Genomic DNA, 12,972 nt, shown 5'->3' on the forward strand with positions numbered 1-12,972 from the left:
CGTGTCCCGGGTTGGAGGTCTTTTTAAACAGTCAGACTCCGTGTTGATCCTCTACATGTCACAGCAGCCTCCTCCACCTGTGGCTCTGCTGCCTCGTGCTCTCTCCCATGGTGCTGTGCACTGATCCCTACTCGCTCTGCCTTTGATCACTTAAATTATTCTGCTCAGGTAGCCGGAGAGAGAGTAACAGAGCGCAGCAGAGCCTTGATGTCAACATAAAATCTATATTTACATTTATTTTTTATGCTTCTGTTCACACTTACTGAACTCAGATGGAGGTTAGAATGTTTTTCTTGTGGGTTTATTTCTCTTTAATGGTGTTAAAAGTAATTTTCATAAAGAATAAAATTAGTGTTAGATTTATTTTTATAAAATTGGTATTCTACTGCATTCTAGTTATGTGGTCCTTTTTCAAATAATTTAATTTTAGTTATGCAAATAAGTATAAACAATAAGGAGAACAAGTAATCAAGATCTCTACTTCTTTATCTAATATACACAGAGTTGCAAAACAACGACATGAAATTAGACTTAACCTACCTAATTATCTGTGGGAAATGGTAACATGTCTGACCTCTCACATTGATCAACCTAATGTTTTGTTTTATTTGAACAAGGTTGGTAATCCCGAGAGAATGAGATAAATAAATTTAGAGCTTGAAAAACAACAACCAAAAGTCACTTATTATCCCGGGAAAACTATTTTTTTTTTTTTACTAATTATCAGGGGAAAATCAGTGCTGTTAATTCATAATAGCTTGATAAAGAAGTTGAGATCTAATTTAAAAAAAAAACAGAAGTTACTCATTATACCAGAAAAACCATGCAGTGTTGTTAACTCGAGAAAATGAGATAAATACGTTGAGATCTGTCATGCATCACAGAAAAAACTTTTGTTGAATGAAGATATCCAGATAAACAAATTAAGATCTCAAAAAACAACCTGAAATGATTTGTGTTCCCATGGTAACGACTTATCTCAGGTTGTTTTCTCATGTAAATATAATACCTATATGGATGCCCATCTACTTTGGTCCTCTGTATATATTTGCTAATAAACATACAGTATCTACCTGAAAACCTTGACATCGCTTTAATATGTATTATTAAACATTGATTAATTTGGAACATATGCCACAGAATTTGCTGTCTGTGTAGCTGATATGGGACAAATTGAACAACTTGCTAACACTATTTCTCTTGATAGTTGCAAACATGCAGAGTTTGCAAAAACTGCCCAGTTAGCAAATATGTATAACTAAGATAAAGATCTGAATATGAATATAAAATAAAATATCAAATGTTATAAATGTTCAACTTTGCATCTATGGATGGAGCCAGAAATCCATTTAAGGTTTTTTTTTTTGGGTGATGTTTATTTCATCAAGCATTGGAACGACATTAGAAGTCCTCAAAATCAAATGATCAAGTGACCAAAAAAGCAGATGGCTGCTTGCAAGACATTCTTGTTCTTCCACTTCCTTTTACACCCGAGCCAAGTCTCCTCTTGTTTGTGATCTCTCAGTTTCCTCACAGCCGTCCAGATGTCTCTTTATATCCGTGAGCTCTTTATTTGTAGCCGGAGAATAAGAGCAGCCCAGAGCAGCTACTGGCTGCTATACAAAATGGATTATTCAGCTAATTTCCCCCCTGTGGCTCCTTCTTTCAGCCCTCTGTAATGAGAGCCCCATGCTGCTAAAATGACACTGTACTGTCAGCGCGTTGACAGCCAGTTGTTACCCTGCAGAGCCCTCAGAAATAATGTTCTCACAGGGACAAAGCCGAGGGTACGAAGAATGAGAGGCCCGATGATTGCACATAAGTGAAGGAACGTGCACGAGAGGAGAGGAAGGTGATATATCACTGCTAACAGAGAATGAAGCAGGAGACTGCACTTACACTGATCTATCAGTAGCTCACATGTTCTGGCATTATCTAACATCATCAATATGGACCATTTTCATGTTCAACAAGAGAGACTGCGATTGAGACAGAAGGTGAAGAGGTGGGGCTGTTAAATATTTCATGCTGCCCCAAAAGTATCCGGGACTTGTTGTTAAATGATCTTGATTGGGGAATCCACTTCCTTGCTGTCTGATACTTGAACGCTAACAGTGGAAATCATCATAAATCAAAGAAAACACAACTTCACTGCAAACACAGTCATTTGATTTTATATTCCTAACGACAGACAATCTTCATAAAAAAGTTGAACATCCTGCTCACCGATCGTCATCCTCAGCCAGTGCAACCTTCTCAAAGTGGACGTGCAGTTTCTGGCCCTCGGGGGCCTCCAGTAGCCAGTGGCACGTCAGGTTGTTGCTGTAGTTGCTGGGAAACCCCGGAGAGACGATCCGACCGACTGTGATGTTCCTCATCAAACCTCCACAGGCGGCTGGGAGAGAGAGAGAGAAAGAGAGAGGAAGAGAAGAGAGAGGGAAGATGAAATCGAGAAATGCAGATTTTTTTACACTCAAAATGCACTGAAATAAAACAATGTCCAATAGAATCACATCGACAATTCATTTGCAAACTATAAAGCCAGAATTAAACACACGGTCAACAATGTTCTTGTTCTTGTGAGTCATCTCCTTAAGATAAATGATTATTTTCACAGCTTGTAATGCAGTCTAATGTTGCTGCGTTTATTTTCCCCGCCGCAGACGAAGCAGCAATTCTTAACCAATGATTATTTTTTATTGGAGGTTTTTCAAGTGGTGGGTTTGATGTTGAAGGTGAGAAAATATGTTTATATTTTGTCTTAGCTGACGCTTTAAATTGACCTGTTTTATCTGTTTTCCATCAACTTGAGTTTAAATTCAAGAGAACGGAGGGGACCGAGAAAATAAGGTAAGAAAGAAATTATTGTTTAAGATAAAATCAGATTTGCCAACACAAACAGAAAATCCATCAAGGAAGATGTGCATGCGTGTGTGTGTGTGTGTGTGTGTGTGTGTGTGTGTGTGTTTTCCCAGCTGATCAGGTCAAGGTTACTCATGCAGACAAAGCTTAATTAAAGCAGAGCAGGAAGAGTAAACCCAGTGGCATCCTGCCCAGCCTTCAGTAATCACACCTCCATACACCTGCTTTATGCTCAGACACACACACACACACAAACACACACACACACACATACCAACACACACACTTAGACACACACACACACACAAACACACACACAGACACACACAATCAAGATGGCAGAGATACGGAAGCGCAGCCCCATAAACACCCTTTGAAATAGCTTTCAGAGAAACGTTCCGTGTGCTGTGAATCCGAGTCGATTTGGAGAGGTCAGGAGTAAAAAGGTCACTTATTATTCATCAGCCAACCTCATCGGAGCAAAGAAAGAGAAAAAAATAAACATTTGTCAACGTCACACTCCTGTGGGAGAGCACTGGTCTTTCTTCTCCCCCGTGCCTGTCATGCACAAGGAGCAGAAGGTCCAATAGATAACTCTCGGCAGCAAGTCCTAGGAAAAAGAGAGCTGAACGTCGGAGATTTTTGAAACGCGTGTGTTTGAAAAGTGTTTGAAACGCTGGAAGAAGACGGGCGAGGCACAGTAAACACTCGCTCTGATATTCACCAGTAAACCCCCAACTAAGATTGATCTTATCACATTTCAGAATCAGAGTTTTGATTAATGCCAAGTAGATTTACAAATTTAAGGGATTTATCTTGTTTTTTGGTGTTAAACAGCATTACTACTAACTGTTAGAGAAATCACAGTCTTTCACTGTTGCATAAATACAGTTCCTGAAACTAAGGACATGTTAGACAAAACTCCACACACAACAAAAACACACACACACAAAGTACATCACATCTTACAGCACTGGCAAAAGCAAGCGCTACATCAGAACTACTCTTCTAAAAACGATACCTTTGATTAAAAACTTCACAAACACCAAGACTATAAATCTTTATTTTGCAAACTGCAAACGGCTGTTCATAATGTTAAACACTTTTCTACTTTACTTATGATATATGTTCAATATAAAAACACCATCACTCTATGCCTGCATTTTTATTTGTATCATAAATTTGAGGACATATGTAACAGGGAAACAAATTATTTTGATTCTCAATACTGAAGATGACACCTTTGTGTTACCATGCTCCTCTTCATCCTTCTCCTCTCTCTCTTTCTCTTCTTCCTCTGACGCTTTATTCTCTTTCTCTTATTCCTACTTCTCCTCTTTTTCCTTCTCCTCTTCCTCTTCATGGGGATAGAATATAATTGAAACAATTACCCAGGCAGTGTGGTTCCTTGCCACTCCAGTAGGGGGTGCTAGCATTGCGGCAGGTCAGCACACTGGGTCCTTGCAGCTGGTAGCCGGTCAGACAGGAGAAGAAGGCCTCCCCTCCAGAGTGCAGACTGCTCACCGATACGTCACCGTAGAGAGGACGCTGGGGGAAAACACAGCTCAGCACGAAGGCTGCAGAGAAACGGAGAAAAGAAGAAGATCAAAGAGTCAGAGATATAAAATCCAACGGACGACTTCTCAAAAAAATTCACCCCCCGTAGAGTGTTTGTCGATCCAGACATGAGCTAATCAGACCAATTTCATGTTTTTAAAAACCTGGCTGAAAACAAATTAATTTCTGCAGTAAAAACAGAAATGTTTTTGAACGGGTATGTGAGCTGGTATCTTGGGGCCGGCCTCAAGTGGACACTCGTGAAACTGCAGGATTTTGCACTTTCGCATTGGCTTGGTTCGCTGCTTGGTTTTGACATATAATACACAGCAGCAACACTTGTAGAAAAGAGACAGTAGTGCAATGGAGCATGCAAAGGTGCTGAGATTAATACTGTTACAGGTCAGGTTGCTATAACAAGTGGTAGAGAATTACAGTATTTACAGAGAATGTGGATGGGTCTTTGATTTTACTTTTTGCAGTCTGTTTATATAGATAGGTTTAAACATCCAACTCTTTTCTTTAACCACTCTGTCGTATAAAATCTCACGCTGTATTGAAAGGATTTTAGTTTTTGTAAATCTGACAGAAATCCCAAAAAGCGCTGACTTTCCAAACTGTCGTTGCCAAATGAATTTTTAATCAACCTGCAGTCTGTTTAAAAAGAGGTAAATAAAACAACAAGTGTCCAGCAACTAACACAGTGACATTTAGTGTACCAACGTCCCCCTGTGGTTACCACCTGCTGGATCGGTAAGACAGTATTTCCAACACACACACACGTCGATGCTGGTGTGTGAGGATCATGTTCAGGCTGGCTCTCAGGTGACCAGTTAACTAACCGTCTGTTTTATTGCCTCTGATTTGTCTTCCTTGGGCCCCGCTGGCTTTGCTCCAAACATATTAATAATATATTTCTGCTAAAGACTCTGATCCATCTCGTTGTAATTGTCCTGGTTTTTTATTGTGAGCCCCTCGGATGGCTTGGCAGTGGAGCGGCTATTGATTCTGTCTGTTGGGGACAGCGCTGCAGCCTCAGGCGAGGAAATATGTACGGAGATTTAACAGGCCAATAAATGACAACCTACGACCTCGGCCACTTCCAACACTCTGTTGGTGCTGAGGGATGTTTGCCAGCTCCGGAGTGTCTCACAGAAATAAAGATAAGAGGAGCAGAGTTGGTCTTTAAAGTATTTCTCATTAGGGCAACATCCCGGACTAGCTGCTGGAGCTGGAGCTGTGTGCTATCACTCCCTCAGCTAGTCATTACCATGGTCAGCCGTAGCTATTAATATCCAGGCCAACCAAAAAGTCTGGAACTCGCAGGCTCACTGGAGACTAGAGGAGAGATAAAAGAGCCATCATGGCAGCATTGTGGCATCATAACACTGCTGCTAACAGGGAGCTTTCACTGAGACAAATTGCCTGCAAGCGCTAAAATGCCGGCTGTATGCTACATCACTTTGTCTTGTCTTCTCACACCACATAGCCATTCATCATGTTTGGGTTTTAATGAAAGGTTATTGATAAGCACTGCTTTTATTTTTCCCTCTCATACTAGAAGGTACATCTTGACACCCAGGGAGTCGTTCAGCTAAAGTCTAGTCCTCAAATAATAAAAGGTTACAGAGAAACTGATGCTTACATACTATTATTGACAATCAGACGCTTGTGACGTTAAAAGTGCTCCTTTTGAAAAGTGATGGAAAGACTGAAAAGAGAAGGGCACCTTCTCTCAGTAGTCCTGGTAAGTTTTGCATCGTGCCAGAAACTCAGCGGGGAAATAGTTGGTATTTAACATTTAAAGACAAATGAGAAGAAAGCTATCAACTAGTAAAGGACAGAAAATGTGAAATGACAGATGTAAAAGTGGGTAGAAATGTTAGAAAAATGCCATTTCCGAACTGATATGGAGGAAATTGAAGCTTGCTGAACTTCAATTTTGACAGTAGTAAAGGAGGGCAAAACTATTTCTGGTGATCTCAGAAAATAAAGCAAAAGTTTTGTCCCTTGAAAGAGAGAGATTCGATTCAATGTTTCATTCCCATCATCAAGGAGCGAGTCTGATTACCCTCATGTGTTTGTAAAGGCCAGCCGGTGCTCCTCAAAAGCTTCAACCAGCTCTATATGAGCAGCAACATCATTTATTATTACAAACTACACTGAAGATTGTCCAGAACATGTCAAAAATGTCAGCATTAAACAGGCAACTGATTTCAACAGTGTCTGCCTCAATCACAAGTTAATGGATGTTCATCAGAGTAATTCAAATCATTCTTTCATCAGCCCTCGTATTCCTGAGGTACGTCTTTATTGGATGTAAACAGCTCAGTCAGAGACATAAGGATCATAAGAAGAAACTTCATGACGGTGTTGATGTTGCGTTAGATGCAGTGATCGATTCCTCACAGAACTTTTGGATCGTGTGGGTCATGAACATGTTGCAGGCTGTGAGCTTCAGCTCTCAGCTGAAGCTTCATGGCCAAAGACAGTTCACTTCATTCTTAAAAATGTTTTCATTTACTAATTTCTTGGCGACTTAATTGCTTCCATACACTCAGTCTAACATCAAAATCATGACACAAAAAATCGGCTGAAACACTTTAATGCATTTGACCTTTGACCTTAAGCTAGTGACATGAACACCAGTCGATTTAATCTGCGTCACTGGGTTAGTGGGTGAATGCTGCCGAAGAATGCAAATCAAGACAATTATTTGATTAAAAAAGTTCAAAGACAGGCTTTGCTGTTGTTTTGATTGAGAGCCCCCTGGTGGTGGAATTTAGAGCTTAATTAAAAAAAACATATTACACACTGTGTGATACACTGAACTACTTACTAACATATCTTTGTTTTCTTATGCAGCTTTATATTTAAGAAATGATATTGCTGCTAGAATTTTAGACTCTGGGTCGTAACCAGTTGTTCTTCAGCAGGATGTGTTACTGCTTCCTCTGCTGTTAAACTACACGGGGCCACAAACTGGCCCTGAGCCAGCTCTCTTTACAACCGCCGAGAGGAAACGTTGGCCTCGACTGTATCTAATCAGGCCTCATGGCCACAGTGTAGATCACAGGGGAAGAGCAATAATTTGATATGTTTAATGGTCCCCTGTAGCTCGGGGATGTAAATTGAATTTATTTACTTCACGGTCGCATTGTGAAACGGCTTTGATGTGGAATGGCTCGGCTCGGATCAAACTTCATCTTTAATCTCATTTGCTCCCTCCGAGAATTTATTTCTGCTGACCACCGGCCTCACATTACTGTGAGGAGCTGACAAACTCTGCGCAGATTAACACATCCAGCCGCTCTGTTTCCGGAGCTTTGGGATCTCTGTGCCACAGAGTTTTTGAGCAAAAGAAACGGCACAGTTTCTAAGTGCATCAAGCTACATTCATCATCAATAATACTGTCTGTAGAGGTCCTTAAATCCCAGAGGCAAATGTCAGACTATTAGAAACAATCTCCAAACATACTCATAAAAAGTTACTTCAAACTTGAAAAAGACTACATAAGCGATTGATGTCAGCACCTACTCACCAGATCCCACTGAAATTAGCTGAAAGTCCAAACATTACTACAAAATATTTAATATTTTGATATCGTATTTCTATTCCCATTATTACCCTTTTTGAAAAGGTTTGGCCCTAATTGAGGAATTAAATTGTTGTATTTGAGGTGGATTCTGTTTTCTTCTTGAAGGCATATTCTCTGTCTCCTGTCTGATATGTTTTACTTTATTTATTCTCAATTGTGCTGTGGTGGCAAGTTAAATTATATAGATCTGATTCAACTTTCTTGATAAAAAATACAAGGGACTAAGAAGGTCTTTACAGTGGAGTATGACATGTTGTTTTACAATCACAATCTGTGTTAGACTTGAGTACGTCTGTGGAATAAAATCTGTGTTTGACATATTATATGAAATAATCCCATCAATAATGACAGAGCAATGAGATGTTTTCAAAGAAGAGCTGCTGTTGTATCAGAGGTGGCTTCAACTTAAATAACAACTGTTCTCCTCGTATGCTGTTTTAACTGTGTTCCAGACACTTTCTGCATTGTCCTAATTCCACTGTGATCCAGAGGGAGCACAGTCTGAGTCTTGACAGAGAGAACACAGAGAGAAAAACAAAGAGAGAGAGAGAGAGAGATGGAGAAGAACTACAGTCGAATCCACCGAGGCTGCACCCCTCTCCTCGTCATCCTCAAGAGGCCATCAACTATGATAAATAGCCGGCAGGAAAGAGAGGATGAAGGCACGGAAACACCCGCACGGAGATCATACATAACACAGAGGAGCACAGACGATGCAGGAATCAGGACAGCTGAAAAGCAAAGAATGAAGGGAGAAACAAATTGCTGGCAGACTGCGGTCTCTAATCTTTGTTGCAGTGAAAACACAGCTCTCTTCTTTCTTCCCCCCAACACTCCCAGAGAGTCAATGAGCCAAAGAGGGGGGGGGGGGGGGGGCTTCTAACATACTGTACACCCCCCGCATCCACCCTCCACCCCTGCAATCCATTTTATTTCTGCTTTATTGCAGTAGCGTCTCAGCGCAGTGGGGGCCCGTGGCTGCGGGAGGTGGACATGTTGTTACAGCAAGATCACCCTGACGTTTCCCTTTCAATTAGGCTAACATGGGACGGAGCTCCTAAGGTAAATCACCCAGGAGCACCCAGAGACCTCCTTCTCTGATGGCCAGCTGCTCCAAGGGGGCAGTGGAAGGACGTGTGGGGGCTGTAATGACAGGGACCATGAAGGAACTCATGAGGTGAAGATGCAGCAGCTACACACTCTGATGCAGGGTCCAAATCAAGGATGCTAGTATCCATAGGTGTCCCCTGGAAAACTGCAGGGCGTACATAGGCTTTTTATAGAGCATGTGCAACACTGGCATATACGAAATAAAAGTTAAGAGTCACATGAAACATCCACAAAAAATAGGTTAAAACAAACCTTTATAACCACTACAAAAACATAGAAAACATTTAGCTGTTAACAACATATCAAAGGACTGAGTGGGCGTGGCCTATCATGATTTGATATGACATCTGCATGCTCCCGTTACAGCAACTGTGGATATGACATACGTGTAGTGCAGCTTTATATTTTTCAGCTGTCTGGATAAGGATGAGAGAAGAGTAATGCATAAATAGGGGCGTGACTTATCTGACTGCAAGCGGGCGCATAGTAGCGGTTTGATAAGCGGGAAGGCCCGTCTCAGCTCTACCTCTTTGTTTGGACGACACAGTATTTCCAGTATGGCCACCGTTCAGCTTCAAAATTAAACTTTAGAAACTTGAGTCATAAAATTGGCGAAAACATGTCTATATCTGGGAGGTTTTTGTGCTACGACAAATTAAGAAGCATGCCTGAAAATGAAATAACTCTGGGTTATTGCAAGTCACATTCTGTCTTGTTTCAATGTCTGGAAAATGTGGCATGCAGAACTAGAAATGAAATTTGTACAAATGGCTGCTGAAACTAATTCATTGCGGCTGATAGAGAGGAAATTGTGTCGGTGAGGGAGACAGGATATGGAGAGAGAGAGATTAGACCATTTTGGCCCCTCTTATTAGAAACATTTCATTAATAACTATATTACAACGAGAGCCACTTCGACACAGCAGGAGAGGGAAAACTGCAGCAAATTAAAAGCTGCTGGAAAAGTCACTTTACAAGATGTTCAGAAGCACCAAAAGACAAAAGACCAGCTTTGCAATTTCTTTATTTTTCATCATGTTTTCTGACCCCACTGCTGCTTAAATGTGTGATGCTGAGCAGGAAGTGAACAGCAGGATAAAGGTAGAGTAGAGCTGTCTGGAAAAAAGACAAATTTGAGCTTTGTGAGAGAAGCTACACATTGCTGTACTGATAAATACTGAGACTATATAAACCTGTTTAAAGTCGTGTGGAGCATCAGATTCAGCTGTTCTCTGCAGGATCATCACTCAAGCAACACCTTTTACATTAGGGCAGTGCAAAAACAAGTGATACGGCAAAGTATTGCAATATTTGTTTAGACAAAACTATATGGATTTCCCTGTCCCTCCCACCCAACATCGATACATTAAATATAGTAAAAATGTCCTTTTCTTTCCCTTAAATGTTTGTAATCACAAAGACCTCTGTGGGTTTGGCTAGTAGGTTGTTTCCCGAAGCCTTAAACTGTCGCGAGCAAAATGTGAGTGAGCGCCACAGAAATAACTAGTTACATATTGACATTAAAGCATTTTTAATAGCTATGGTATTGAGTTAATTCTGCATATTGCAAAGTATCGCAAATTGAAATCAAATTCTGATTCTCTTTAGGAAGTCTTTCCTCTACAATAATGTATACTGCAGGGTTTCTTTGAATTATGCTATATTAATATTCAGAATATTGCATAATTATGTCTTTAAAGGAAATTAATGTTCATGCATTTAGAGATGTAAATGGTAAATGGGCTTGAGCTTGGACATGCTTATACACGGCATGTCACACCTACACATTCACACACTGATGGTAGAGGCTGCTGTGTAAAGTGACCATCAGAAGTAACTAATCCCATTCATACACATTCATACGTCACCGACAAAGCAGCAGGAGTAACTTTGGGTTAAGTGTCTTACCCAAGGACACATCGGACATGTTGCTGCAGAAGCTGGGGATCGAACCCCCGACTTTCCTGTTGAGATACGACCGACTCTACCAACTGAGCCACAGCCGCCCGATGTATATTTTCAACATGCTTAAGACCCTTTAATTGTCTTTCATAATACAGAGAAAGTTTTGATCGCAGACATCGCCCCAGTTTTCTGCTCCAGCCTTTTTAAATAAAGTTTTCCACCTTCAGTTTACTGTCTGGCGTCCTGACAGTCTCCGCAGATGTTCTTTATTTATAGCACAGTGAAATTTCCTTTTGCTAACAGAGACAAATGGTCTATTAGCAGTCTTGCATTTTACATGGACTGATGAAAAATAGATACATCTTCCTGCGCGCCTGGACATCAATAAAGAAGCTGACAGAGAGGATTCATTTACGCCTCGCTCATCAGAGCTCGTTGAGAATAATCGGGCGTGACAGGCGGGTGCAGGACAGGACACTGTGGGTGGGAAATATCCTTCAGTGAAGAAATTCAATTTCACACAATGTCACAACCTCCCTCATGTGGGAGGGTTTTACTGTGCACTCAACTTTGGACTGCAATAAGCTGCATGGAGCTGAAGTTTGCTTTTAGCACAGGGATGCAAGGTACAAAATCAGATCTTGGAGCAGGACGCCTATATGCAACTTATATGTGATGGCCTGACTGTATATGGATAAATATTTCAAAAGTAAAAGGAAATGCATTTTCTCTCTGAGAGATTTGTCATCATTATGTTGCCATGTTGCAATGTCTGAGTCAAAACGGAGGAAAGTGAGACACACAAACAAAGATGCAAAAGCATGCAGAGCTTGGGATGTGAAGTGAACCATTCATGGAAAGCAAATTCAAACTCCCTGTTATTCCAGTTTTTGTTTGTGAAAATCATCTACACACCTGAGTGTCACTTTGGAAAAATAATCCATTTCCATGCTTACTCTCATGTTGACATGCTTTACACGTTCTTTTTTTGGAGGGGGGGCTTTTTGCCTATGAAGAGAGACAGGAAATGTTGTGAGGGGAGAGTGAAGGGCGACATGCAGCAAAGGGACAAGGTTAGTTTCAAACCCCCAGCCGCTGCGACCAGGACCATAGCCTCCAGACACGGGGTGCGCGAGATACTCTGCTAGTCCATCCGACGCCCTGATGTTTTCCAGTTTCTATGGAGATGACACATTACTTCTTCAGGTGCTTAAACAGAGAGACTATAAATAACAGGAGCTTCATAACCACTGTCACCTCTTGACTCACTGTTCTAATTAAAAAAAGATTGAAAATATTTCCATTTCAAAGCCAGACTTGATGAAACTGCTGCCTTTGTACAATGGCTGCTGACATGCACAGCTAGGGCATGTCATTGTTTTTATTATATCTGCCTGTATGTTTAAGCTTGAGGGAGGAATAATTTTTTTAACTTAATTGGTGGTCTTAATGTGGTCTAAATCCTATAAACTAACCACTGGAGGCTGCAGAAGAGCAGCAACTCCTGAGCTCTGCAGGGTGGCATTACTGGTTTTGTCAATGGTGTCTGGTGGATTTGGAAGGATTAATGGAAAGGCTTTGTCTGTTTTTTTTAAAAACACAATAATGTCTATCTTTAGGGATCCTGTGAGGAATCACAACTGAAGCAGTGGTTGACCAACAACTCCTGTGCTCTGCCAGATGAAGTTACTGATTTGAAGGTGAACGTTAATAAAACAAAACACACACACACACACGTAGGAGGCTGCACATCAAAGCACGCCTCCACAAAATCATTAACGGTATTACTGAATAAGTCAGGAGCAATCTCAGAAAAATTGGATCACAAAGTCATGATTCTGTAATGTCTTCTTCCCTCTGCAGCAGAACTAAGCTGCTGTGAAAGAGATGATCCTGTGTCTTTTTCACGCTTCACAGAGTCATCTAAAAGTAAAACCTA

At 40.9% G+C, this 12,972-nt stretch overlaps 1 protein-coding gene across 1 annotated transcript in view; it reads right to left on the reverse strand.

The window, feature by feature from the left end:
- Positions 1–12,972, reverse strand: part of sez6b (seizure related 6 homolog b) — a 140,018-nt gene that overhangs the window by 29,382 nt on the left and 97,664 nt on the right. Inside the window, exons 5-6 of the mRNA XM_020640977.2 lie at positions 4,254–4,439; positions 2,227–2,395 (exon numbers count right to left, since the gene is read on the reverse strand). Of these exons, the coding sequence (XP_020496633.2) occupies positions 2,227–2,395; positions 4,254–4,439 (355 nt within the window). The remainder of the gene's footprint in view (positions 1–2,226; positions 2,396–4,253; positions 4,440–12,972) is intronic.

This window comes from Labrus bergylta, chromosome 11, assembly GCF_963930695.1.
Source record: "Labrus bergylta chromosome 11, fLabBer1.1, whole genome shotgun sequence".
Classification (NCBI taxonomy): Eukaryota; Metazoa; Chordata; class Actinopteri; order Labriformes; family Labridae; genus Labrus; species Labrus bergylta.